At 42.0% G+C, this 27,342-nt stretch overlaps 1 protein-coding gene across 2 annotated transcripts in view; it reads left to right on the forward strand.

The window, feature by feature from the left end:
* kif5ab (kinesin family member 5A, b) overlaps window positions 1–24,710 on the forward strand; it is a 57,074-nt gene extending 32,364 nt beyond the window's left edge. The window contains exons 15-29 of one of the 2 annotated variants that reach the window (XM_035632601.2): window positions 2,079–2,225; window positions 3,801–3,989; window positions 4,612–4,729; window positions 6,577–6,641; window positions 8,135–8,244; window positions 9,290–9,391; window positions 9,887–9,947; window positions 10,059–10,130; window positions 10,295–10,399; window positions 12,404–12,620; window positions 14,106–14,367; window positions 14,908–14,972; window positions 16,949–16,976; window positions 18,547–18,659; window positions 20,534–24,710. In XM_035632601.2, coding sequence (XP_035488494.2) covers window positions 2,079–2,225; window positions 3,801–3,989; window positions 4,612–4,729; window positions 6,577–6,641; window positions 8,135–8,244; window positions 9,290–9,391; window positions 9,887–9,947; window positions 10,059–10,130; window positions 10,295–10,399; window positions 12,404–12,620; window positions 14,106–14,367; window positions 14,908–14,972; window positions 16,949–16,976; window positions 18,547–18,646 — 1,641 coding nt within the window. In that variant the 3' untranslated portion in view covers window positions 18,647–18,659; window positions 20,534–24,710. The remainder of the gene's footprint in view (window positions 1–2,078; window positions 2,226–3,800; window positions 3,990–4,611; window positions 4,730–6,576; window positions 6,642–8,134; window positions 8,245–9,289; window positions 9,392–9,886; window positions 9,948–10,058; window positions 10,131–10,294; window positions 10,400–12,403; window positions 12,621–14,105; window positions 14,368–14,907; window positions 14,973–16,948; window positions 16,977–18,546; window positions 18,660–20,533) is intronic. The other variant, XM_035632602.2, reaches the window with a different exon arrangement.
* The last annotated feature ends 2,632 nt before the right edge of the window (window positions 24,711–27,342 follow it).

Consider the following 27,342-nt stretch of genomic DNA (forward strand, 5'->3'; position numbering starts at 1 on the left):
CAACCCCCTACATTTCAATGGGACATTGAAATGTAGGGGGTTGAAAACATAGGTTTTCTACAGTTCCCATAATGGTTTGGGGAAGATAATTGGAAGTATAATGTTGCCATGGATTCAGTAAATGATGCTGTTAGCTTTTTTTTGGTGCTTTTTTTGCATCATGTTATTAAATGGTAAAGTATTGAGAATGAGGAGAAAGATTCAAGCAGAGATGGATGTAAAATAGAGATATCTGGCAGAGCTGGTCAGCCCTTAATAAAGTTATTGTAACTGGCCCAGTGGACTGAGCCGAGCATTATTCAACTTCTTAAAAACCTCTTCAATATTTCATGCACCGTTTTACTATCTGCCACTGTGTCCTCTCCTCCCTCTCCGTCTTTCTCTGTCTAGATATTGATGAAAGGAGCTGACGGTGTAACTAAAGAGGGCACACTTTAGTCGTCTCTAAACGCAGCTGAAACCTCCTCTCCTCCTCAATCATAACAATCATATATCACTTAGCAGGTCTCGTCTGCGGCTCGCTGTGCTCTGGCCGCTTACCTGACACAAGTCCTTCTCGGGGATGCCACCTGGCATGATGATGACGGCCTTTTTGCAGCTTTATCCCCCCCCCCCGACTCTTTAGGACTGATTCTCCTCTCTCTGTGTATTAGCGGTGGGATGCAGAGTGGGTCCCATGCAGTTCAGATGGGGCAGCACTGACCTAGAAAAATGTTGCGATAGTAGGGTTCATTCATCACCAACTCCTCCGCTGTCTTCATCCCTGCTTTCAGGGGAAACTCCTCTCTTCTTATGCAGGAGGCCGTGCCATTGTTCACTGTTACTGCCATTCATCTGCTCCATTAAGCACCTCCTTTCATTTGTCTACCTATGCCCCCTTTCTACCATTATGATTAACTCCATTCATCATTGCACCAACCTGCGCGGTATCACTTCATAAATCTTTCTTCAACTAAACCGAACATTATTTCATTAACATTCCTCCTCCTCTCCTTTTACTTTCATAAATGAATCGACTTCAGTTAATTATTTACCACCATTTATGGATTGTAAATGTTTTGACGTGGGACTTGACCCTGGAAAATGATCACAGGGCTTGAAGTTAATGAAGGAGTAGAAGATGGAGAGGTTGATAAAGGAGTAAATGTATTTAAGCTGGTGGGTAATGGTGGTTTCGACTGAACTGATGATTCATGAGGCAGATAACCTTAAATGCAGCATTAAAAAAGAGCATTTAAATATAGAATTTGATAATACACCTAGTTTAAAATTGTGTTTTGACAACAAGATTAAAAACCTTCAAAACTTAGGTTACCATAGTAGCACCAATATAGAAACAGACTAGAGAAGAATTTACTCGATATCTTAAAGAAATACATTTCTTCTTTGCCTGTTTAAGGTCACACCACTGATCCAACAATTTGTTATAAAAAACCCCAGAAATAACTCTAAACCAAATTACACGTGTTGTGCTCATGATGTCAAAAATCCTGGCTATTACCCAAACCAACCACAAAGGTTCTCTTGGTCTTGTTCATGTGTTGCTCATGTTAATCATGTTGAAAATTTGAGGCGCAATTTTGCAATGTCCAAGAACGTGTTGCTGAAGCAAAAGCCCTGTACTCCCTTTTCTTTCACTTGATTTCGTTAGACATTTAGCGCATCGATTGAATCCAAATCGCTTCATTGTGTTCAGCCTTGTTTAGAAGCTAACTGCTGAACAAAATGGAGAAGGAAATAGTAAGCTCCATCATTCACTCTCCCAGAACCTTGCATCCAGTGCTGATGCCATCAACCCCAATCTCGGACGTTTATTGATTTGTAATTTAGGAGCTATTACGTTTTGCTACTTGGATTTCTTGGATGAGCATGGGGGTTAAAATGTGTCTAGCAGCTGTGTGTGCTCTCAGGTTAAAGGACTCTCGTTTTCGGGTTAGGTTTACCTCCCCCACACAATATCCTCTCACTTTATCATTCCCATGAGCTTTCCAGTCTCCTCCGGGTTTTCTCCAATTAGTTTTTCCCTTCTCGCACAACCTCTATGTTCACTCCCTCTTCTCACTGCTCTCATCCCATAGGGTCACCTGATGGCTTTAGAGGCAGAGCTGTCCCGTATCCAAGAAGTGAGCAGCCACCAGAGGAAACGCATCGCTGAGATTCTCAACGGGCTCATGAGGGACCTGAGCGAGTTCAGCACCATCGTTGGAAACAAGGACATCAAGCTGGTGAGTGGAGCAGAGGCTGCAGGTTCGGAGACAGCATTCACTTACCAAAGATTTTGCCAAGAAACAGACAGAGTCCGTAACTAAGCAGGAAACACTGAAATAAAATATTTCACAACTGTGTCAACAGATCAGAGGGTTAGGGGTTAGGGTTAGGGGTTAGTACTTTTCTGCATTTTAAGCCTCTTTTCTTAAATCTGTGAATCCCCAACTTTCCCTGGTATCAAAGCGAGAAAAAACACTCAGCTATTTGGGCCAATTGATGGAATTTGCACAAGAAAAGCCTTCTAGTCAGAGCAATAACTCAGTCAAGCCAGTACTCACAGACAGATCAGATGTCATATACACATCATGCTGGAATCAGTGCAGCCTGCTCTTTCAAGTGATAGCAGTAATAAACGTCCATAAATCCACATCCACTATTACTGCGCTGAACAAATTGTTCTAAGATGTCAGATTCTGTTTTTCTATTTTGATTTACTGGGTGGGCTAAGCATGGATGAGTGGTCCGGATAGAGGAGGAAGATTGAAAAGAAAGTAGACACATTTAGATTGATAAGAGAGAAATGGAAGACCTTTAAAAAAAGAACAAGAAACGAATCTGAGACTGTGAAACAGACAATATGGTCCATTCGCTGATTTCAGACTTGCCGAGAGAGAGCTGGCTATTTTAAAATTGCATGGTGAACATTATCGGAAAGGCTGCACGGTGGTGTAGTGGTTAGCACTTTCGCCTCACAGCAAGAAGGTTTTGGGTTCGGATCCCGGTTCAAACCAACCAGGGCCTTTCTGTGTGGAGTTTGCATGTTCTCCCCGTGTATGTGTGGGTTCTCGCCGGGTTCTCCGGCTTCCTCCCACAGTCCAAAGACATGGGGTTAGGTTAATTGGAGACTCTAAATTGACCGTAGGTGTGAATGGGACAGTGAATGGTTGTTGCGATAGGCTGGCGACCTGTCCAGGGTGAACCCAGCCTCCCGCCCAATGTTAGCTGGGATTGGCTCCAGCCCCCCAACGACTCTTAAATGGATAAAGCGGTAGACGATGGATGGATGGATGGATGGACATTATCGGAAAGTTGTTTCTGAGTGTCAAAATACTGAAAATAGCATAATAGGACACGCCTAACTAATACATGTGACCACAAAAAGGAGTAAAAACTGAGCAGGAAGCCTAGGGTTCATAAGTTCACACATATATCAATGTCATATTTATATAAAATTTTGTGTGCCTGCTTGCTCAAAAGCCGCACAAAAGCTTTATCATCCTTCAGCTGGACATTTCTGAAGGGCCAAACATGAAACAACATGGTCAATATACAGTGTGTTCCCCTTCCACTATGTAGATTTCTATACCACACCTGAAAGTGGTTTATAGGCATATTCGCTATCATCTGTAATGTTTAGACCGATGTTGGTGTGTATGTTCATTTCAAAGCTACAGCGTTGGCTAAATGATGCTGTTAATAAATGTGCGTACAAAATGCCAGAGCGTGCTCCAGAAGTGCCTCTTCAACTTCCCAGCTGTCTTACTCCATCTTAACCAGACATCTCTCCTCCTTTCCGCCTCGTTCATCTCCAGCCCATGGAGATCACCGGCGTGATCGAGGAGGAGTTCACCGTGGCTCGCCTCTACATCAGTAAGTTGAAGTCTGAGGTGAAGTCCATGGTGAAGCGCTGCCGCCACCTGGAGAACCTTCAGATGGAGTGTCACCGCAAGATGGAGGAGACAGGAAGAGAGCTGTCCTCGTGTCACCTTCTCATTTCACAGGTGAGGGACTGGTGAAAATAAGAACTTGATAAAACTGACAACGTCTTCACACATGCGGTTATCTGCTGTTGTAGATAAAATGTCTTATCTGTTACTCCTGATGCAAATTTTCGTTTTTGACATGCAAAAAAAAATCAAGAGAGTAGACACTGAAACGTAAAATTTGAATTCAATATTATTAATTCAATCAAGACAAACGATTGAGAGACGTTTCAAGTACACTCCTCTTTATCAGTCTATGTAACACATCACATTGCGTTGAAGGCCTTTGTGTGATGTTAATTACTCTGATGTGTATTCAAAACATCAGCCTTTTATGGAAATAGAAGACTTCTCGCATCAGAAGCTTTCAGGGTACAAACTGCCCTGATTCTTAAAGCATGGTGTGTTTTGTATGTTGATGTGCTTGCCTGAAGCCACCGTGGTGTGAAATTTTACTATCTTTGGTATTTTAATTAAATTCCTTAAAGAATAGAGATCATGAATACTTAATGTAAACTATATCTGTTCAACGACGAGTAAAGGTACAATTTCTCCTCGGTGTAAAGTGTTCTCCCGGGTAGAGGTCCTTTCCTCATCAGTATACTTTCCGCATCCGAAAACAATGTGCGTTGATTTTCAGCATGGGGCAAAGATCCGCTCTCTAACGGAGTACATGCAGAACATGGAGCTGAAGAAGAGGCAGCTGGAGGACAGCTACGACTCTCTGAGCGAGGAGCTGGCCAAACTCCAAGCTCAAGGTAGAGTAAAACACCATTATACCTGAAACTGAAGTACAATAGTCGCTCCCTCAACATATCAATCCAGGCAACCACCAAATAATGAAAAAGACAAGGGGACCCCTAACTAATCCTCAGGGGAACGTGAATGATTGAACCAAATTTCTATTTCAGCGATCCAGCCAATATTGGGGGGGATCATGAATGTCTGTAGGATTTATTTAGAATTTTTTCAAATCTGTCATAAGGACTTTGAGATATTTCACAGGATAAGTGAAGACTTGAGTCAGAGGAGCATCATTACATCAAAAGGTGGAAGATCATTAAGATTCAAATGCTAGGCACCACGAATGTCTTAAATATTTTATGACATTCCATCTAAAAGTTGTTAAGATATTTCAGTCTGTACCAAATTGGTGGACCAGCGAACCATCCACAGAGCACTACTGTGACTAATCTCAGCGTACTACTCCAAAAAACGTATTACATTTTTGGTGAAATCTAGCTGAACTTGAAGTTCAGGGATCAATATTGCACAAATGGTCAATTCAGTACAAATAAAATATGCACTGCATTTGTAACAAAAGTGTTTACCCCTGAATCAGGTTGAGATATTTGACTTCGTGGTTAAAAAAAAAACCCCCAGAAGCAATAGATAAGATTCTAAGTTGAAATAAGAAAATATCGATATATGGTCAGACAAGCAAAACAACAGTTTTATGGTTGATAATCAGACACAATATAAGGCTGCAGGAACAAATCTGATGAACAATAAGACTGTCAGCTAAATATAAATTCAAAGAAATTATCTATATAATCCAGCAGCGTCTTCCAAGCATTTCTAGGATGGCATTTTGCTGAAAGAATTTAAATTATGACCGATGATCCGCTAAAAACTGTGTGACATTTCTTACTCACTGCACAGTGAGGAACATTGTACATTTTGCTTCAACTGCTAGCTCGGGATGCCAAAGTCAAAGTTAAGGGTAATGTTCTGACACGGTCAAACAAAATCATGTCAGGACAAAATAAAATAAACAACAAATCTGTCACTGTGCCCTAGCTCCACCGAGCTGAGAGGAACTTGGAGGAACTGCGTCTTTTATTGGCTTCGACTGAGAGTGTTAGCCTGTGCCAGAGGTCTTTCTATTCTGTCAAGAGAGAGAAACAAACGGGTAAATGTCGATGAACAGTTTGGGCTCCCAAACATTTAACAGCACCAGCATGAATAGATTAATGGTTTATTTGAAACGTGTGCGAGGTTTGGCCACAGATAATCCCAGGACATTGACCCAATGCAGGCCAACGGCAAAGGCAAATTGGGCTAAAGGCAAAGCAAGTCATTCTTTCCGAGGAGAACCGCAGGACTGCAATAAATAACCAGTGGATTTAAGGGCAGGTAAATCAATAACAGCCCTGCTCCTTGCCTGAGCCAGGCAGTCCTCGAGTCAGTACAGAAGTAGATAAATACAAAGTGCTGCGGGTCATGTTAACCCCGCAGCCCGGTGCAAAGCGTCTGTGCTCATTATTTCATCATCAGACCGCGGCAACAGCAGTGAGTAAACAACAGACCAGATCAGCATGATGCAGTAGCTGTCATTTGTAATGATAGACATTATTACACCCAAGGCATGACTTGGACCCCGCTGACCTCGCTGTGATCATCAAGCGTGGTACCGCTGCGCCTACAAAGTCAGGTCACTGTCACCCCTTTCATCTCCATCACAGAGTTCCTCTCTTTTATCTGTGCACCTCGTTCTTCCTCTTCTCCCGTCTCTTCTCTCTCTCTCTCTCTCTCTCTCTCTCTCTCTCTCCGTCTTGTTTTCTCTCACCATCAATCTCTCAATGTTTTTTCACCTGTGTTTCAGAGAGCATGTCACAGATGACCAGGGGGGAGGATCAAACGTCTGTCCAGGCTTGCTGTGACATAAAGGTAGTCATGACTAATGTAAGAGCAACATAGTATAGTTAACCCTTTATCACACCTCAGCACTCAGGTAGCAGTAGGTGTGCATGTGTGAATGTGATGTGGGTGGGTGTGTATCTCGGACTACAGCCATAAGTTGTGCATGTATGCTGTGTCTTTGCTGCTGCACAGGCACAAGTGTTTCTGCATGTAGATCACTTGCTATCACAGATCAACCGATGTAAGGAACAGTCTGACATTTTAGAAAATGCACTTATTCACTTTTTAGTAAGATAATAAGATCCATGCCAGTCTTATGTGGCTACATCTAGCAGCCAGTTGCCCCCAAAGACTCCTTTAATTATCAGAATTTTAGTCATTTGGTCCAATAAAAAGAGCCTAGACCCATATAATTAAATTATTTATGCCCTCCATGTGTGGGGGGAGCCGGGAGGACAGGAAGTCAGTCAGCTCGTCAAGGCAAAGTCTCTGACAGGAAATGTTTTTCATCGCAACAAGAGAAGAACTCTGCTGAGCTCTAAGGACCCAGAAATCTGGAAAAATGGCAAATTGTAATATTTATGCTACTTTTTTTATATGGGTCAAACCAACAGTTTCCAGTCTTTGTGCTAAGCTAAGCTAACTGACTGCTAGCTCCACCTACATATTACTGTACAGGCATTAAATTGGCATCCATGTTTTTTTTTTTTATATGAAAAGTCAAACTATTCCTTTTTTTGTCAGAAAATAGTAAAAAATGCCCATCACAGTTTAACAGAGCCAAATTGTGATACTGTATCTTCAAATAGCATATATGTCAAATGAACAATCCAAAATCCAAAGTGATTACATTTACAACGTAATAAAATAGATAAAGGCAGCAAAGTCTGACATTTGAGATGCTGGGAACAGCGACTGTTTGGAATGGTCATGGGTTTTCTGTGTCGTTAGTTCCTTGTCATTTGAATTTGAATCGAGGTAAATGCACCGCGTGAAAACGATGTAGTCTCAAAATAATGACACGTGATTACATAATATTTCAGGACCCAATTGACATTTTGCCTTATAGGTGCACATTCCAAACACCAACCAACACATAGGGTCTTTACCGGCTCCTGAGGCCCCGGATCACTTTCCGGCCACCTAGTTGGTAAAACGGCCTTTAAGCCGAGACACGTGCATTTTTCAGCTCCTGTACGTCTGCTTGAATTTGAACACATGTTCAAGGGTGTGTTTTTCATGTCAGTGTGTGTGTGGGGGTATTTTTGTGTGAAACGCTCCAGTTTCATTAGCCATGTCTGACTTCGTTCCTGACGGCAGTGTGTGACACAATCTGCTGTGTTTGTGTGTCTATGTGTGTGTGTGTGTGTGTGTGTGTGTGTTCAATGCCCATGTGGCTTTGCATGTCCACACGTGCACTGGTGTGTGTAATGTTCTTCTCTCTTGTCTTTTTTTTTCTTCACTTTTATTCCCTCCTCTGGGTTTTCTCTCTCTCCTCTCTCTTGTTGCCCACACCTCAGAGGGTTCTGGAGCAGCAGATGGAGACGCACCGCGAAGCGCACTGCAAACAGCTTGGCCACCTGCGAGATGAGATCAATGAGAAACAAAAGATCATTGACGACTTAACTGAGTCAGTGCCTCATTGTTGTTCTTCACCTTCCTCTGATATACAGCTCTTTAAACTTAGGCACCACAACAGAAGTTCCTAACATGCAAATATATTTGTATGACATCTATAAAAAAAACTGTTTTCTGTCACGAAATACGGAAAATGTCGGGTAAATTGAGTCCGTACATTTTCTGGAGTTAAGCCGTTCACATACGAAGAGCGCAGCAGGAGGTTGTCTGAGTCGGACGTGTGCACAACAGCAGGAACATTTCACGGTGAGCGTGTGAGCGCTCTACCCAGACGCCAACCATCCCCCTGAATATTCTGAAGATTTTCCTGGCGTGTCCTCATATGGGCTCACTCATATGGATTTTACCAGGGGGCTTTTGCATTTGCGTCCTCGCCTGCAGCCCCTAAGGAAAATGTCCAGACTTCAGCACATGTTTGAAAGCAGCTTCAGAGACATACAGGAGCAGAGACACTGTGCACCAAAATATAAAAATCCTTAAGGAAAAAAAATCATACTTAGTTCCATGTTTAGGACTAGAATGTGGTTCTCTCCAGTGCAGGTCATACATATATCCAGAGGCAGGGAGCTTGTGGAGTCTGAGGATTCAAGTGTGATATTCAATTCTACCCGTAAAAGCAGTGTGCGGACGTCAGGGCAGACCCTCTTGAGGGACTGAAGTACATTTCCCTGCTGGCCCCTTGGAGTTTTTCCTAACAGTCACAGAGCAGCTGCAGAGTATCTCTGAATGATTTTGCGCTCTACTGCTATACCTGCTGGACCTGCTGGCACAGCCTGATTTGGAAAGGCAGCTTAGAAATGAATGGATGGATGAACGGATGGATGGATGGATCAGTGATTTGATAGATGTATAGATGGATGGATGTCAGTGAGGTAGAAAACATCTGTTATAGCAGCAGAGTGACCCGTCAGTTTGATAAATACTCTGATTTAAGAATCAAAAATTAAAAAAAAAAAGTGTAATCTATTTTCTTGAAAACCAGGATGTGTATCCTAATGGGTTTTGTATTGACAAAGTCAATTTTTACTTTACTTAAGCTGTAACCAGCAGCAGGAGCTGGAGCTGGAGCAACTGCACGATGACTTTGAACGTCTTCGGCGCCAAGAACATCACAAGAGCCGGCAGCTGGAGGAACTGACGTGAGACTCTTGCTTTACTATCCTGGCCAGCTCTCAAACACTTCACCATATGGAGGCCTGGGGACGAGCTGCCCCTTTTTGATTCACATCTTCCGTGTCCCTCTGTCATTTGTCTTCCCTTTGTCTATTTGTTTTCCTCTGGCTCGGCAGCTCTGACTTTCTATTTACAGTATGCGTCCTATGTGCTGAGGGACACAGCCGTGCAGATTGTGGCTAAAGTTAGCTGGAAGCTAAACCCCCTTTAAAACCCCGCCTTCGCCTCTTTTTCTCTGTATTTCTCTGGCTCGCTTAGTCTCTTTGAATCTGTATTAGGAAGTTTTGGAACAAGGTAGCAGCTGGCCGCTAATAGGCCCCTTTCTGCACTGACCTTTACAGCATATTGCATCAGATGGCAGCTGGGCGCACACTGCGTTTGTTCTTTGTTCATTAATTATTCTGGCGATAACGTGGTAGTCATTTGCCTAAGGAATTTTCTATCTATCCGTCTGTCTATAGGTTTCTCCACGAGCGACATGAGCAGTCAAAGCAGGACCTCAAAGGGCTGGAGGAGACTGTCGTGAGTCATTATTTGCTGTCGCGATTCACTTGGCTCCCTCGGAGGCAGCTCATCCACTAAATACTCTTTAACTGCTTTAACTGCACCATTTCCTCTCTCTTCAAACTGTAGGCCCATGAGCTCCACACCCTGCACAACCTCCGCAAGCTTTTTGTCCAAGACCTCACGACTCGCGTTAGAAAAGTAAGCCACGCATGATTGAGCAATGGAAAATGCGTAAAAGCTTTACTACTCCAAATGTTACCGACATTGCCTGGAAACATGTGAATAGACTGAACGCAAATCCCTTACATTACAGTACATACACTGATCTGCAGTGTTTAAAGCTCTGCTGTTTCTGGTGACAGAGTGCCGGGATGCAGGCCGATGACACTGGGGGATACGTCACCCAGAGACAGAAGATTTCCTTTCTTGAAAACAACCTGGACCAGCTTACAAAAGTTCACAAACAGGTAACAACAAGCAGCAGATTTAAGACCGAAAAGAATCATAGTGACGGAGAAGGAAATAATATTTTACCAGTCCACCACCTCTTTTAAAAATGAGGACAAATGATCTGGTTTCCCTCAGCCTGGAAGCTCGATTTGCACGGTGCCGTGACACAGCAGTGAGGCAGGAACGTCTTATCTGGACAGAATATGAGAGGAGGACAAACAGAGCGAGGCAAAAATAAAATACATGTACACTTTTTTGTTGTCATTGCTCTCCAATGGCCAAAGGTAACATGAGCACCATCAGTCATTGGAATACAGTAACTGAACCTGCGAGTGTCCTTGAAAACAGAGCATGAGGAGGGTATTAAACCAAGGTGAAGATGCTGCCTTCAGGGAAAGGAAGCCACACATAAAAGTGTTAGTCACATTTGATGAAAACAAATTGTTCATCCTCATGAGGTGCACACACACAGTCTCCGTCTTTTCCCTATAGCTGACACACACACACACACACACACACTCTCAAAAGCAACCTTACGTGCAACAAGATTAGACACAAGCATACACACACTTCACATCCTTCTTTAATATTACTAAATGCACTACAGCGAGTGTTGATGTGCTAAATGTTCTGCAGACTGGCACACTTACTCGGTGCTGACAAATTGGTGAGAGCTGCACTGCAGCAGTGTGTCAGGCAGAAAACCAATCCTATAAGTGGCTGCTGGGAGACCACCATTCCATCTACCACCCGCTGTTACTGTGGGAATGGACGACGAAAGATATGGCCATAAATCAGCGAATTTCTCCAGTGGAAAGTGATAAGGCTTCAAAAAAGACAGGCAGTGGACAGTGCACCGGGGCGACAGTACGTATGCATTTCCCTGCCCCTGCAAAGAAACAAGATTGTCTGTCTGTACATCCATCTGCTATGTGCAAACCCACGCACAACTGTCGTTATTTCTTTTAATAATATCACTTACTTAGCGTGCTTTCATTTCCCTTTAGAGTCACTCATGACCAGACAATGAAGTAGAGCTGCCATGCCTCAGGTGTATTTATTGAATTCCTGAGTCCGCTGCCTGCTTTGCCTGTGAAAACTCAGTATCTCTGCAGGGTATGGATTAGCTTGCATGATCACGTAGCAGCAGACTCTCTGTGTCTTAGGTGCTCCGTCATGGATTTTTCACGTTTGCCATTCCCTCTTATAAAATCAATAACTCTGCACATTGGTTTTGGTCCATGGACGTAACCACCTTTGCTGGATTATACGTCCCAGGATTAGTTTTTGTCCAGTAAAACTCATTCACGCATATTGTACGTAAAGCATTTCTTTTTGTCTCATGAGGAGACTATTATGTTGATGATGGAGCTCAGAAAGAGATACACACATTAATAAACCCAAAACCCCAGACAAGGTTTTGGGAAATGCGGTAGCTTCTGTTTACACTGTGCAATGGTATTAGTCCAGTAAACAGAAAAAAGGATGATTAACATTATTTGCACTGGTGTATTCATATGAACAAGAGTAGCTGTGTGGCTATAGCCCAGCAGGCTGGTCCTTAGTGTGATTAATGGTGTTTTCAGTTGATGTAGCCATCAGTTTGAGGTTGTTCGTGATGTTTGTTCGACAGGAAAGGCAGAATAGTCTCAGTATTATCTTTTCCTTCAACAACATCAGGTGACACTTGACCTCCCTCCATTCCACCCCGCTAAACCAATCATGCACTGGCGGTCAAACTGACTGTCAAACTGTTCAAACCAGAGGGTTAGTGATTATTTTTTGCCACATCCACCGTTGTATTTACTCTGTGTTGTCCTCAGGAGAGGAATCTAACACGGCATTAGTAGGAGAACAAATTGAATCAGAAATCCCATTTTCAAAAAAGAGAGTTGCAAAAGAGAAAAAAACATCACACTAAGGACACAATAGCTTCATAATTGGTTTTCAGAAAATGGTTACCCCTGCCAAAAAAACTCCTTTCACTCATTGGCAATACTGCACATGTTCGTGTGTTACAGCTGGTGCGTGACAACGCAGATCTTCGCTGTGAGCTGCCGAAACTGGAGAAACGTCTTCGGTCTACAGCCGAGCGTGTTAAGGCGCTGGAGGGTGCGCTGAAGGAGGCGAAGGAGGGAGCCATGAAGGACCGCTGCCGCTACCAGCAGGAAGTGGAGCGGATAAAGGATGTGATGAGGGTCCGCAATCCCTTCCGCCGGCCCCATGCTGCACAGATAGGTAACACATACACCTCACTCACAAAACGTAACCCCTTTTTTACAAGTGACTGGACAGCCATGGCGAGCTATGAACTACACTGCATTGCTGTGCATGAGTCATTTCGGTAGAAGTTATGCAATCAGATGAAATAATGATAAGCACCTTCTAATCTGTAGGTAGGCAGCGATCCATTTCATCAATCCATTAAAATCGGATCTGGGGATATTACCATGCATTATTCCAGTGTTATTACCGACTGCTGTTTACGGACATTGATTGCTTTCTTGTAATCCCCTGCAACTCAGCCCACAATTAGATCACACACAGACACAAACACGCGCGCACACACACAGACACAAACACACACACACACACACACGTGCACACTTATCACGTCTCCAACCCCTTCTGTTGTTTTTTCACAAGTATTTTTCACAACAACAAGTCCAATCATCACATCGATTTACACTGTGCAGCACAGCGCCTGCGAAAAGCTCTGACTCATAACCAAAATTAATCACATCCATTAACGAGTGCATCTCTATTTACCTCCCTCCACTTCTTTAATCAAGGCAGTACGCGCAAAAGGAATCCTGTCGATTGGGCGTTAAGATCCAAAACAGTTATTTTAGAAACTGTCTTATAAATAAAAATTTTAAAATGTAAATCCTCTCCACCACAATTCTCACATGTTAGGTTCCACAAGTGAACTCTCGAGTGCACCTGGCCGAAACATTTCATCTACTTCACATCTAATATTTGGCTTTGCGTTGCACTGTAAGAATTTGTGTGTGTGTGTGTGTGTGCGTGTATGTGTGTGTGTGTGTTGTTGTGACTCCTCACATCCATTGATGGATTTGCCTCCCCTCACTGCTCTGAGATTTCTTTCCTTCCCCTCACCGGATCGCCATCACTTCATACACCTGCATGAGTGAGCCGCTCTCTGAAGGAGTTTTATGTACCAACCTGGAAACTACCAGAAACTCAGGTTCACCTGTTCATCTGTGGAACACATTGACATGTTTGAAAACGTATATAGAAACTGAATAAATTTATTAGGGATGCCAACATATCCGAGAACTGAACATCTTACGTCAGTGACGACAACATTTTGTTTGTAAGCATTTCCACATAAAACATGTTCTTTCGCGAGGAATACAATTGATTAGAAAAGCAATGTAATCCATTTTTATCTTTAACTCACTTCATCACCGATTGAGCTGGAGATAATTACTCTCATGCATTCGAATTCTGTGTGAAGTGAATGAGACGCACGTGCTGTGAAAATGAGCTATTGATTCAAGAGCATTTTAAAAATAATTGCAAGATTTTCATTTCAGGATTATTCCAAGGCATGTTGTCTATTAATATATTCTCAGTTTCCCAAACACATTAAAAAAATGCTGTGTTATTTTGTGCCATTACATGAACATATATGATCTGTTTGTTCTTTTCTGGATTAATGAATCAGTCAATAGATCAATACTCTTTAACCGCTTACAGCCAAGCCGGTGCGTCCCGGCCACTACCCATCCTGCTCTCCCACCAACCCTTTCTTCATCCGAGGCTACAGCGATCCCCCCGTTGCCTTCAACAACGCAGTTTTCCACAACAGCAACAACCAACAGTCAGCGGCTTCCGCTGCTCCTGCAGCACCAAAGTGTGAGCCCCGGTTACCCGAGGCCAACTCCAACCAGAACAGCCCCGTCAAACACCACGACTCCCGAAACAATGACTCAGGCGACAACGACGCTCAGAACAACATGTAAGTAACCACAGTTACACGTGGCTGCACCGAGTGGAGTACTGCATAGTAGTAGTTAGAAAAATGAATCTCTATTACCGTCCACTTTCTGGCTTTTCCTCTGCGCTTTCAACAAATTTCTTCCCTCGAGCACAGCGGTTTCACAAAATAAACTTAACTCAAGGTTTACTTGCTTTTTTCCCCATAGCCTTTATCTGCCATGACAAACAATCATGAATGAAGAAGTGCATGCGGCGGAAAGCTCTGGGAAAGGCTATAAATGCATATATAGACATACAATTTGTCAAACTACTATTTCCAAGGTCAAGAATGAACTTTACGTTACTGCTGTACCTTTATATAATCTTGTGTGCTGAAACAGTCAAGTATGATGAACCACTTGAGTATTGTTCTATAATCTCTTTTGACTTTATTATTTTCTTGCTGAGTGAGCAATTTGGTCCTCTTATGGTTTTTTTTTAGTTTGTTTATTACAAAAAGATTTTGAAACACGACTCCCACAGCGAGACTGACACAAGCATCTGTCTCTGCCGCTTGCAGACTTCCAGCTGAACCAGCGAGCCAAGCAGACAGCAATACTGCAGAGAGGCTGGATTCAGAAAACGGTGAGGTCTACTCAGATGAAGTCTGTTAAAAGGATGAGAAATATTCAGATCAGAATCAGCGGGGGTGAAATCACTTGTGTTTTATGACTTTTTATTTTATGCCATCAAACCAGCCATTATGGTTGAATGTTGTTTTAAACTGCTGGATGTTAAACTAGTTCACTGTGATTGTCCTGCTGCTGTGATGAGCAATTCTGCCGAATGTTTTTTCTTTTTTTTTCCTTTACGTCTTGCTTCATCTTCGTGTAATAGGCTTGCAGTCAATGCATTTAGCCATCATTTCTGAACCACTGGTGAATTGGATAAAGTGTACATAGACTAATGGCATACCAATGCACATCTATTATAGGCTTAGATCTCTATAGGATACAGCTGCTGCTTTGGACTTTTGTGCATCGTCATAATTTATGTGTGTGTTTGTGTGTGTGTGTGTGTGTGTGTGTGTGTGTGTGTGTGCGTGCGCGTGTGTGTGCGCGTGCGCACGCTCATCAGCAACAGACTCTGGAGGAGATAGATTAGGCCTGCAGTGTCATTACTCAGACAGACAAGTAGCCAACCAGACAGGCTGAGTGCCCACCTCAAGCCTCTGACCTGACGATGACAGCTGTAGAGTTGTGTAACAACACCACACCTCTTGCATTCTCCAGGAATATCAATAAAAGCCTGCATGTCAATCTGATGCGACAGCACCTGACCTTTATTTGAAATCAAATATCACACGTCTCAGGGCTGGACTTTTGCTTCCCGTGCATGCCAACATGCACAGCAGGACACTGATATCTTAAGCTATTTGTAAATATTTCTGCTGTTACAGCTCGTCGTTTTTATAATGTTAAATTTTGTCTTTAACGTTTTATTTTAGTCTTTTTCTTGACACATGAGATTTTGGAATGAAAAGTTCATTCATTTTTCTCCCTAATGTTCACTGAAGTCAAACTACTCTTTTGAATGAATTTCAATAAGAGCTTATATGGGAAAGTGCAAAACCTGATATCTTCTTCCTATTTGGTCATTTTCTTCTTCTTTTCCCACGGAAGAGATTCAACTCAGCAGCCTTATAATCAGTCAAGCATGAGGCCGCTTGAAAGTCGCCAACATTAAGTAAACTTGCTTCCATGAATATCAATGCATACGTCTGCGCAGACTTCGCTTTCCTCGGCGACTGAGAAACAATCAAACCTTATTGATATGTCTGGGTCTCTGGTGTGCTGTGTCACATAAGAAGACAAGTGAATCTTTTGTGAAACAAATCCCTGCCAGGATAGTTCAGTGAGAGCACGGGCCTCCCAGGCTTGTAGAAACACAGTCAGTGCCAGAAGTAGGAAGACCTTTTTGACACGGAACAATCCACTCGGAAAAAATGTATTCACTATATCAGGTGTCACAGAATGATCAAGGCACTGCAAACAGAGTTAGACTAGAGACCCAATTTTCCATGTAAGTGCTGCTCTGCTGTACTATTGATCCAATTCTAATGACTATTGTGAAGAGGCTTGTGCTTAGCGAGGAAGTCCCCTGGACGCGAGCTTTTAACACTTGTCGTACTCTGTTATTTTTATTATCGGGTGTAATAGTGGTGGTAGAGCCAAGACTATTTTCATCAGAGAAATGACAGCATTTGTGTCTCGTTCAAACCAGTTTTTTCATGACAGTGACAGTGATCTTGTACTAACCTTATCCTCGTCCTTGCCTTAATAATGAAAATGCTTATACGGGCTGTTTTTACTGACAAACACATTACTTAGTCATTTAAGTTGGAGGACTTGAGGACACATTATGCAGCTGCTTGTTCCAAAGTCATTTATCGTAATTGGCTCTGGCTGTTTTTAATTAATCCCATAGGTGTGTGTCTGTGACAAACACACTCTTTTCCCCAATGTAGACACACACACACACACACACACACACACACACACACCACCAACTCCCTCACTGTGCACCTGCCTGCCTCCTTATGCACCTCTTTCTGTCCACAGGAAACACCACTGATATCAATGACAACAGGTAAGCACATTACTTCAAAACTGCAAATCACCCGCTGCTATTTGTTGCTGTCTTAGTGCCGGCTCTCACTTTGTCATACCAGTGTCCGGCCGAAACCTCCATAGTGTTCCTTGTGTAGGATTTTTATAGGAACCGATTCATTTTAGGGGTTTATATCTCGACCTTCTGAGGACTAATAATTATTTGGCGTCAGCTGAAGGTCCTGAAATATTTCCTTTATAGGTTTTATATGAGATTTTCAACATCAATTTAGCAGCCAACCACTTTTTATAGCCGTTTGCGAACACGAACTCCGGAAAATGTCCTGAATCTTTTTTTTATGCTGTTCATGTTGTATGACGAATGCAGCAGGAGATTGTCTGGAGAGTGAGAGGTGTTCACACACCAACTGGAACATTTGCGGAACATTCTGTCGGAAGAGCATGCAGGAGGCAGGACGTGACGATAATTCTGCTGTGGAAAGCAGTTTTTTTTACTGCCGTATTCTCCCATTGGCTCGGACATTCCCCGGAAAGTTGGGGGGTTGGCATAAGCCCCCCGAAAATGTCCAGATCAACATTTGCGGACATTTGGTTTTCTCACGCACAGCCCCTCCGGACAATTTCAGGAAAAAACGTCCTGAATTCAGTGCATGTCTGAAAGCAAAGATGTAGTGGAGCAATGGCAATTAAGTCTAAGAATAAGAATTAGGTCCCAGTCACTGTGTGTGGTTATCCGCGCTTCTCTCTTCTTTGATTTGGCAGCCAGTCTGGCTACGAGTACATGTGAGCACACGTGAGTCCCTCCCTGTGAAATAGTGGGCCCTGCCCCATGTGTGTAATGCAAGATGGCTGAGTCCAGTATAGTGTTCACCGCAGAAAAAAAACATGTTCCTCGGCTACAAAAGGCTTCTGACAAAAGCTCCTTTCACATTGGCTTAAAACCCCCCACTAACATCTGTTTTTTGTCTTCAGTGTAAAACGGCTTCAATCTGCTTTATTCCCTTGGCAAATTGACTGTGCAGCAGTCACATGTGTTTATCAGCTTCAGTCTACGGGCTACAAACAGCATGGCACGGTTTATGCTTACCAGCTGCTAACCACCAGCAGGCCCACTGAGTGTGTGCCGCTGCACTTGATTTGAAAAAGCGTTTACTGAGATTTAAGTTTTCACCCGAAGAAGATTTTTTTCTTCTGTTCGAGACGCTAATGTTAGTACGACATCTGGTGGCAGCGAATATCGTGTACATATATAGCCTTTAAGTTTAACATGATCAACTGTAAACTAATGTCAATGCAAGAGAAGATTAACTTGAGAACTCTAGTACTGTATATTTGATGATTATGGGCATAGAGCATGTGGGGGTATGGCACTGCCACATTCACCCTGCTGTACATGCGCCGATCCCCCCTTGTGTTTGAAGACCAATTTCTGTAACATCACTGATTTGCCTCCCACACTGTTTTGTCTCTCCGCTCCATCACTGCCCCCTTGTTGCTGTCACTGCTACTGCTGCTCCTTCCTCTGCCGCTGCCGCTGCCGCTGGTGATGATGACGCTGTGGCCGCCTGTGATTCTGGTGTGTTGGGTAGCATGAGTCTGAATGTGAATTCTGTGTCCAGAGCAGACGTCTGTGACAATCAGGACCCAGCCAAACTCTACAGCCAGCAGCTGGAGGCCTCGGCCAGCTAATAGTCCTCAGCAGGTAAGACGGCAGAAGAAGAACAGAGAATGAGTGTGTATCAGTTGCCACGGGACACAGTTGCATGAATCACAGGTCATTCAATCTACCCCCAATAGTTCTGAAATGCCACCTGCAAAGTATCAGCTTTATAAATATTCAGCTCTTTTGGAAACCTATAAAATATATGGATTTGTAGAAAATCAGAAGAAAAACCGCAATGAAACTCCTTCTCTTCTTAAATTGCTAGTTCAAAGTTGTCATTCTTTTTTGTCGTAGACCTGTGGACATTCCTAAGATATCAATGATCACATACACATTTTCCTAAGCATAATTCAAATTCAGATGCACTTCACGAGCGCTTCTTACATGCTAATGGTGGCAACGGCGGATCGCAAATAGCAGATGCATTTGTGAGACCAACAGGGCTCTTGGTTGCTGATGCATTAATCAGAAGTACCTCAAGGCATCTGTATTGATCAGTGCCAGTGTTAAAGTTAGCGAGAGAAGAAATGAATTGCAAACTGCAGCTTGCATGTTGAAACAGGCCCTTGGGCATTAAATTGGTAGAGCTACTTGAGTTGGGTTTTGATCTGTACTGCGTTTGAATGATAGATAGAAAAAAAAAGCGCGGTGTGAATGTGTCTGAATGGGTAAATGTGACTTTCCTGTAAATCGAGTGGTCTATATACACTAGAAAAGCGCAGTATAAATACACTCCCATTTAACAGTTTTACTGGACTCAATATTCAGACAACCATGATGAAATTATACATTTCCTGAAAGCTCAAAGTCTCCTGATTATATCTCTGCATTTTAGGATTTTGATATCACTGTGACAGTTGTTGATAACTTGACAATTTGGTTCAGACTTGTGACTATGGCGCTGAAGTGTTTTCCACACGAAAGGAGCGACTACATGGGCTACCATGGCTACCAACCAATACAGGTTATAGTGGGTTGGGAGCTGACCCTGTCTTATGAAACATAATTATCACTTTATCTGGGCTCATCTCTCCGGTGCTCCGGGAGTTTGCAGCTGCTAATCTGCCAGCAGCCAGGGTTAGGGAACATTTTTACATATTTTTTTTTTCTCTTCTGGGGGCCTCCTGCACTACAAATACTGACGCTCATCACGAGACACTTGTCATAAAAATACCCAAAACACAGCATCTGGGTCAGATCGGGGCAGTGGGGGGTTGAGGGTTGGGGATTACTTTGTAAATCCTAGTCGGGAGCTGAATATTATATAATACTACAAATATTGCTTCTGGAAGGGCCTGTACGAGAAAGCTGAATTTTTTGGGGGTTTTACCTTAGTCCACTTCTCTCACACGATTTCATTTGGTTGACTGTTTTTGTTTACTCATGTTCATACACACTCACACCACTTGTGTGGCAGACAGCAGAGTGAATCCACCTTTGTGGAAAGGTTAATTTGCAAATATAATTCAATGGTAATTTAATTCATAACATCATAATTTCCTACTCTAGGTATATATGCGGACAATATAACACTCAAGCTGCAGACGGAGGACCACATTGTACATTTTTTAATGAAACATAAAAGTTTCGTCTGACTTTTCAGGCTCTATAAGATGTCATAAAGTTTTTTTTGCAGAGTAAATATAAGTTTTGCAAAGTGCTGCTGAATTTAACATCCCATGAAGTCTAAATGTGGCCCCAGAGTGCTCCATGCAATTCCCAAACAACTAGACACCAGAAATAAAAATGACTTGAGACGTGTTCCTTCTGGCGATGATAGCATGACTCACCGGCTGCTGTCTCGTCTTTTCTGCCATCTTTTTTTCCTGAGAGTGAGTGTTCCTCTCAAATGTATCTAACAGTGACTCTTGCTATGTGTTTCTCTGTGTCTCCGTCTCTCTCTCGCTTTCCAGGCAGACGTTTTTTTCTGAAGCCTCCTCTGTAAATCTGCATGCAGCCAATCACAGTCCTCGCAGACCCCCCCTTCCTCTCCAATCCTCACCCGCTATAAACAAACCTCTATCTCCTGTGTCCCCTTTCCTCCCCCTGCTTGCTCACATTCTCCTTCCTGTACTCTGATGGGTATGTGGGTATCAGTCTGGCAAACACTGCATCTCAGAATCCTGACCTGGCAGCTTACGCCCACACTGCTGCTGCACCCACTCCCCCCATGACTTGGAACACAAAGGGACTTCAAATAGAAAGGTAGGGGAGGGAAGGTGCAGTGCCGTGGGTAACCACTGGGCAGTGCTGTTTGTCTCAGTGGTGTGCTCACAATGGACTTCAAAGCTGTACATCAAACTCAAACTAGTCTTTATAACAATTGCTAAACATGAGTACCGATCAGAAGATTCCAAGTGAAACTGTTTTAAACTACGTGAAAACAGTGTGAACCTCAGTTTCTCTTTGCTAATATTTATACTTTTGACTATGCATGTTGATGTTGGTTCTGCAGCTTTTCTTGGAAAGCGCACGAGAGGAGAAGACGAAAGCTAGTGAAGCAACATTGTTATGAAATGATTCCGTCTCTTCACGGGTACAAAAGAGTATGTGTGAGTCAGAGCAAAGGGGATATACACCCTTAAAACGTGAATATTCTGTATGTTGATCTGTCAACAAATTCCATGCAAAGACCAAAGAAAATCAACAACACATTACCCTGACTTCACCAGCCTGACTGTGGCTCCCAACCCTGAGCCTGTTTGTTTGCACTGAGGACATAAATATTGAACAACAAGCCAAGACTATATAGGTTCCTTTTAAAAAATGGATTGGGACTGTAGTTTTTTGCAAACATTACTCAAACTAAATAGTAAAATATTGCTTTTGTGAAGGACAGTTTTCAGGAAAGGATTGAGGTTTACAGTGGCAGCACGTGTGATTATGTGGGACTGAATGAAAATAATCTGCAGAATAAACTCTCATTGTAATGTACATTTCATCCAGTGCAACAGTGTGGCTCAATAATAATAGTATTAGTTACTATACTCATTAGATTTTGGACAAATGCAAGCAGTTCTTGTGAGCAAGGTCAAATCCATCATTGGTTTTGGTCTTAACATGAAATTTGTTGCACACATGTAAAATATAGAATATCCCCAGACTTTTGAAAAAGGTTGGCAGGTTCAGTCCAAACAGAAAGCTGTACTGCAAACTTGAAATGTCTGCCCTTTACCAAAATATATCAGGAAAGTTACTATACGAATAGTAACAATATAGTGTCAAATGTAAGTTACTGTTGCCACACAGGTAAACTAACACACACAGATTGTACAACACACAATGAACTAAAATACTAGAGCCTGACTGATATTTGTGGGTCCATTCGGCCTGTATGAGCCTTTCGCAGACATATCGGTATCTTTATGATTAAACTGTTAAATATCAAGTCTCAATAACATTTCTTTGTCATAAGGGTTTGATAACAACATTATCAGATTCCGAAATTTGTTATTGGCATCAACCTGCAAAATTCCGTATCAGTCGGGCTCTATAAAATACATACACACACAAACACACACTTGAGCTTTGTTACTCAAATTAAGACTACATGACTTCACAACTCTTTTGTATGTCGGTACCTTTGCAGGATATTTCAGATACTTGATTCCATATTATAACATTTTCACTAATTAGATTAAGAGGAACAGTAAAATGAATAACCTTTTGAGTCTTGATGTGTCAGCTTGTACTGATACTGGCTCTCTCTCACCAAGCACAGGAAGAACCTCATTGCCAATGAAGAAGTTGGTTAGAGCATTGCTTAAAATAAAATACTAAAATATTCAGTGGTTTAGATCGTCGGCGACGGCATGTCTGACTTTTGTTACAAATCACTTGCTTTAACTAGTATGAATAGCATCTCCATCTAAACCACAAGTAAAGACACAAGAACATGCTAATTCTGATCTTTACTTGTAAGCTCTCATTATCGGTTTAAAACTGGGGATCCTCTGTGAGACGTTCAGTCATTGTCTTTTCATCCAAGAGCATGGCAGAGTTGGAAAAAAAGAACTGTGTAGCAACTATTTTTATACTACTAGCTCTAGTTTAAAAGAAATATGATATATATTATTTATCATTTGCTCTATTTCAAGTGTTATTTATTTGCTACTTTTACTTTTAATTCATGGCAGACAGTGTGAAGCGTTTGTATTTGTTTTTGATGTGTAAATATGTGTTTGTGAAGTGTATTTCTTGTACTGCAGAATGCAGAAGCGTGTTGTCATTGAAGGGAAATAGTGCACATGTGCAGCTGCTGTTCCAAAATTATTATTATAATTTTTGGGGGGGGATATGATTGATCCTGCAGTTCTTATGAACCACCTCAGACTGAAACTAAAGCCCTGATTGTGGAGAATCCTTTAAAGAGGACAATGCCCTTTAATAACCTATGTGCTGCCTGGAGACATGAACCAAGGGTTACTGTCGGTTATCAAGACATGATTCAGCTTCGTCTTATCTCTCTGACACACACATACACACACTCAGGTGTAGAGCCTCATCAACTAGTGTATCTGACCTTTGACTTCAAAATACAGTTATTCGTCCTGTATTACTTGGGTGCAGTCAGTTATTTGAGCAGATAAAGATTTGATTGACTGTCTCCTGACATTCTGCCTATTATCCGTGGACCTCCTGATCAACCAGTCAGGATGAGATAGTCAAGGGTGTCAGTGAAGGGACTGTGTGTGTGTGTGTGTGTGTGTGTGTGTGTGTGTGTGTGTGTGTGTGAGTGTGTGTGTCTGTGTGTGTGTGTGTGTGTGTGTGTGTGTGTGTGTGTGTGAGGGAGAGAGAGAGAGAGAGGGACAGAGAGAGCGAACACGAGATGTCTCTTACCATTTGACTTTAAACAAAACAGACCAGTATTGCTATAGATACAATTTGCAAATGACGGGGGGGAGGGGGGTACAAATTTGTTTTGAGGGACCTAGAAATAAATTAAATCACTGGGTAAAAAAATCAGTTCATTTATTAAATATTCACAAAGTACATATAAGGGGACCAACAGGTGTAGCCTAAATTCCCTTAAATAAAAGCTATGTCATAAATATAATATATATATAGATGTTGATTGTGCAAATACCTGAAAGAGGGAGTAGCTCACCACACTGCACTTTATACTGTATATTACGTTTCTTCCATTTAATTTCCCAAAGTATATTTTGTATTTGATTTTTTTTACATAAATAATACCATATCTAATACAGTTGCAATATTGGCACTGTAGACAATAGACACTTTTTTCTTATTTTGTCTGTATTGTTACTGAAAAACATTAATGAACCCTTTATTTTTATGAAATTGAAACAAAGATGATTGTAGAAACCCTTTTTTAATATGTAATTGAAAAGATACTGTCCCTCTTAAATCTAAAATTGTTATCCCCTGATACTGTCACATGTACTGTAGTTACCCAAGTGTATGTACAGTGTAAAGTACAGTACATACACGTGGGTTGGGCTAAAATTTTTAGGCGTTAACAAACAGATCCTCTGTTCTGATTATATTGAGGCTTATTAGAAATGCATGGAGCACTTTATCATATTATTTTCTTGCTTTCCTTTTTTTGTTCCAATCTTTTCTCTGACAATCTGCTTCTGTTTGACTTTCAAAGGGTAAAAAAGAGGGTCATCTTTGTCATTGAAGTGTGTTTGAATTACACATAAAAACCATGACTTGAATGTGAAAAGATTTTTTTTTCCTCCAGTGAAAACCTCAAAGAAACAACTATTCTCCCGTCATGCGTTTTGGTTGTATACTGTCAATGTTTGAATGACTGAGTGTTGAATTTTTAATTTCAGTCTAACTGTTCTGTTTGTCTTAAATTGTAACCAATCTAAAAAAAATATTCGGGCAAGGTCAATAATGTGTGATGCTGTAGCCTAAATATGCATAAAAGACACAAATGGTACCATGGTTTAAAAAAAAAAAAGACAGGCAAAGTGTCTGTGTTTGTATGTGCGTTGGTTGGTTTCAAATGTGTGATCTAGTGCATGCAGTACTCTCCTGTAGCTGCTGAGAAACAGTACTGTTATCTCAAAAGAAAAAACTTTCAATAAAGGTGAAACTGTGTACATATCATGATGACACTGTCTTGTCCTTTTTAACAGGCACATAAAAAACTAAGATTGTTCTACTTCTGAGTGGAACACGTCCGGATTGGAACAGTATGATGTCAGTAAATCCAGATACCGATAGAAAACAGGGTGAAAGCAGCTGTAAAAACAGCTGTAACAGTGTGATCAAGCCTTGTCATCTCAGGACAGAACAAATCTGCACCAAAAACACTGTCCACAGTAAAAAACAATTTTTAAAAAAAGAACAAGCTAATCAGGGTAAACAAGGGAGATCCAGCGTTAACCCCCCTGGGCCCTGAGCTGCTCTACTTGGCTCTTTGGGAAAACCTAGCTGTTGACATTAATGTTCCCCAGCAAACGAATCCCAATGACTTTGTTGACCCCTGACCCCTTGACCGGCCTTGTTCAGTCTCCTGGTTTATGATATAAATATTAAGAAAATGATTCTCATCATGCTGATGTCAATATTTAGCTTTAGTTAAAGTAGCGTTCGTCTGCATCCACACAGATGCAGTTCGTCTTAGTTCCTGCATTCAAAAAGCACTGTTCCACTTCCATGTTTTCTCTCACTCGTGTTCTAATCTCCTGTTTTGATAAGCTTCGACTTCCCGAACCTGATAATATCATAGCATGTGCACATACTTTATCTGTGGGGTGCCTCATTCAGACACACACTAAAATGTTCAGTGGCTCATGCTTTGGTCATGATGTAGAAACTTCAGTGTTGGATTAAGGGTGAGGGGGAGGTGGAATTGATTTTCATAAGAAAAACTGAACACCGTAAGGAGCTTGGCACTGACTGACTGACACACACACACACAAACACAAACACACACACACACACACACACACCCACGCACACACACACACTAACATTGCTGACATTGAAGTCTATGGAGGAGATGGTGTCTCCTCTTGTTGTTGAAAGTGTCACCATAAAAATACCCAATGACCTACAGACAGGGGTGTAGCACAAAATTCTGGGCCCTATACATAAGCAGTCTCTGTGGGCCCCCAACACCTATGATGCTGATTCATTTATGATACTGTGTGTGTGTTCTAATAGTAACTAGCTAGCTAACTCCTATTGTATTCAGGCAGTGAACTTTACAGTTAGCGAGCTAACTCCTACTGTATTCAGGTAGTGAAAGTTACCGTATTCAGGTAGTGAACGTTACAGTTTGCGAGCTAACTCCTACTGTATTCAGGTAGTGAAAGTTACTGTATTCAGGTAGTGAAAGTTACGGTTAGTGAGCTAACTCCTAGTGTATTTAAGTAGTAAAAGTTAGTTAGCTAGCTAACTCCTACTGAATTCAGATAGTAAAAGTTACAGTTAGCGAGCTAACTCATACTGTATTCAGGTAGTGAAAGATACAGTTTAGTGAGCTAACTCCTACTGTATTCAGGTAGTGAAAGTTACAGTTAGCTAGCAAACTCCTACTGTATTCAGGTAGTGAAAGTTACAGTTAGCTAGCAAACTCCTACTGTATTCAGGTAGTGAAAGTTACAGTATTCAGGTGGTAAAAGTTACAGTTAGCTAGCAAACTCCTACTGTATTCAGGTAGTGAAAGTTAAAGTTAGCTAGCAAACTCCGTCTGTATTCAGGTTGTGAAAGTTACAGTATTCAGGTGGTAAAAGTTACAGTTAGCTAGCAAACTCCTACTGTATTCAGGTAGTGAAAGTTACAGTTAGCGAGCTAAGTCCTACTGTATTCAGGTAGTGAAAGTTTCAGTTAGCTAGCTTACAGTTAGCTAGCTAACTCCTATTGTATTCAGGTAGTGAAAGTTACAGTTAGCTAGCTAACTCCTACTGTATTCAGGTAGTAAAAGTTACAGTTAGCTAGCTAACTCCTACTGTATTCAGGTAGTGAAAGTTACAGTTAGCTTGCTAACTCATACTGTATTCAGGTAGTAAAAGTTACAGTTCGCGAGCTAGCTAGCTAGCAATAGCAGCTGTGTCGATCTCAGCTAGCTGTGGTAGTGGGAGTTTACTAATAGCTAGCCACCTTTCTTTTGAAAGAAATTAATTCACAGATGTTTTTTCCTTGGATTTTTCCCCCCCTCTTTCTTTTCTCTCTTTTCTCTTCCGGTACCCAGACTTTACTTTCTTGAGGGAAGACATGACAAAGTCACTGGTCAGTAGATTAGCTGACAGATTCTCGTGCTGAGTCGTGGTGGGCCGATTAAACCATTTTTCGCCTTTTGTAAGGAGTCAGGCCCCCCGATCCTTGGGCCTTTGATAGTATGCCCCCCCCCCCCCCCCCCCCCCCCCCAGGGCTACGCCCGTGCCTACAGAGTCAAACTGTGTGAAAAAGAACATAACTGTCTACAAAAACCCTCACAGCCACGAGTTGTGTGTGAAGTGAAACATGTGGGAGCTACTAGAGAAGAAGTACAAACATTTGTTGCAAAGGCAGAACAGTTGCTAGTAGAGTGGGTGATGTCACTACGCTATGATGTCACTACTAGTAGAGTGCGTGATGTCAACACGCTATGATGTCACTACTAGTAGAGTGGGCGATGTCACTATGCTATGATGTCACTACTTGTAGAGTGGGTGATGTCACTAAGCTATGATGTAACTACTAGTACAGTGGGTGATGTCAATACGCTATGATGTAACTACTAGTACAGTGGGTGATG

This window comes from Scophthalmus maximus, chromosome 6 (assembly GCF_022379125.1).
Source record: "Scophthalmus maximus strain ysfricsl-2021 chromosome 6, ASM2237912v1, whole genome shotgun sequence".
Classification (NCBI taxonomy): Eukaryota; Metazoa; Chordata; class Actinopteri; order Pleuronectiformes; family Scophthalmidae; genus Scophthalmus; species Scophthalmus maximus.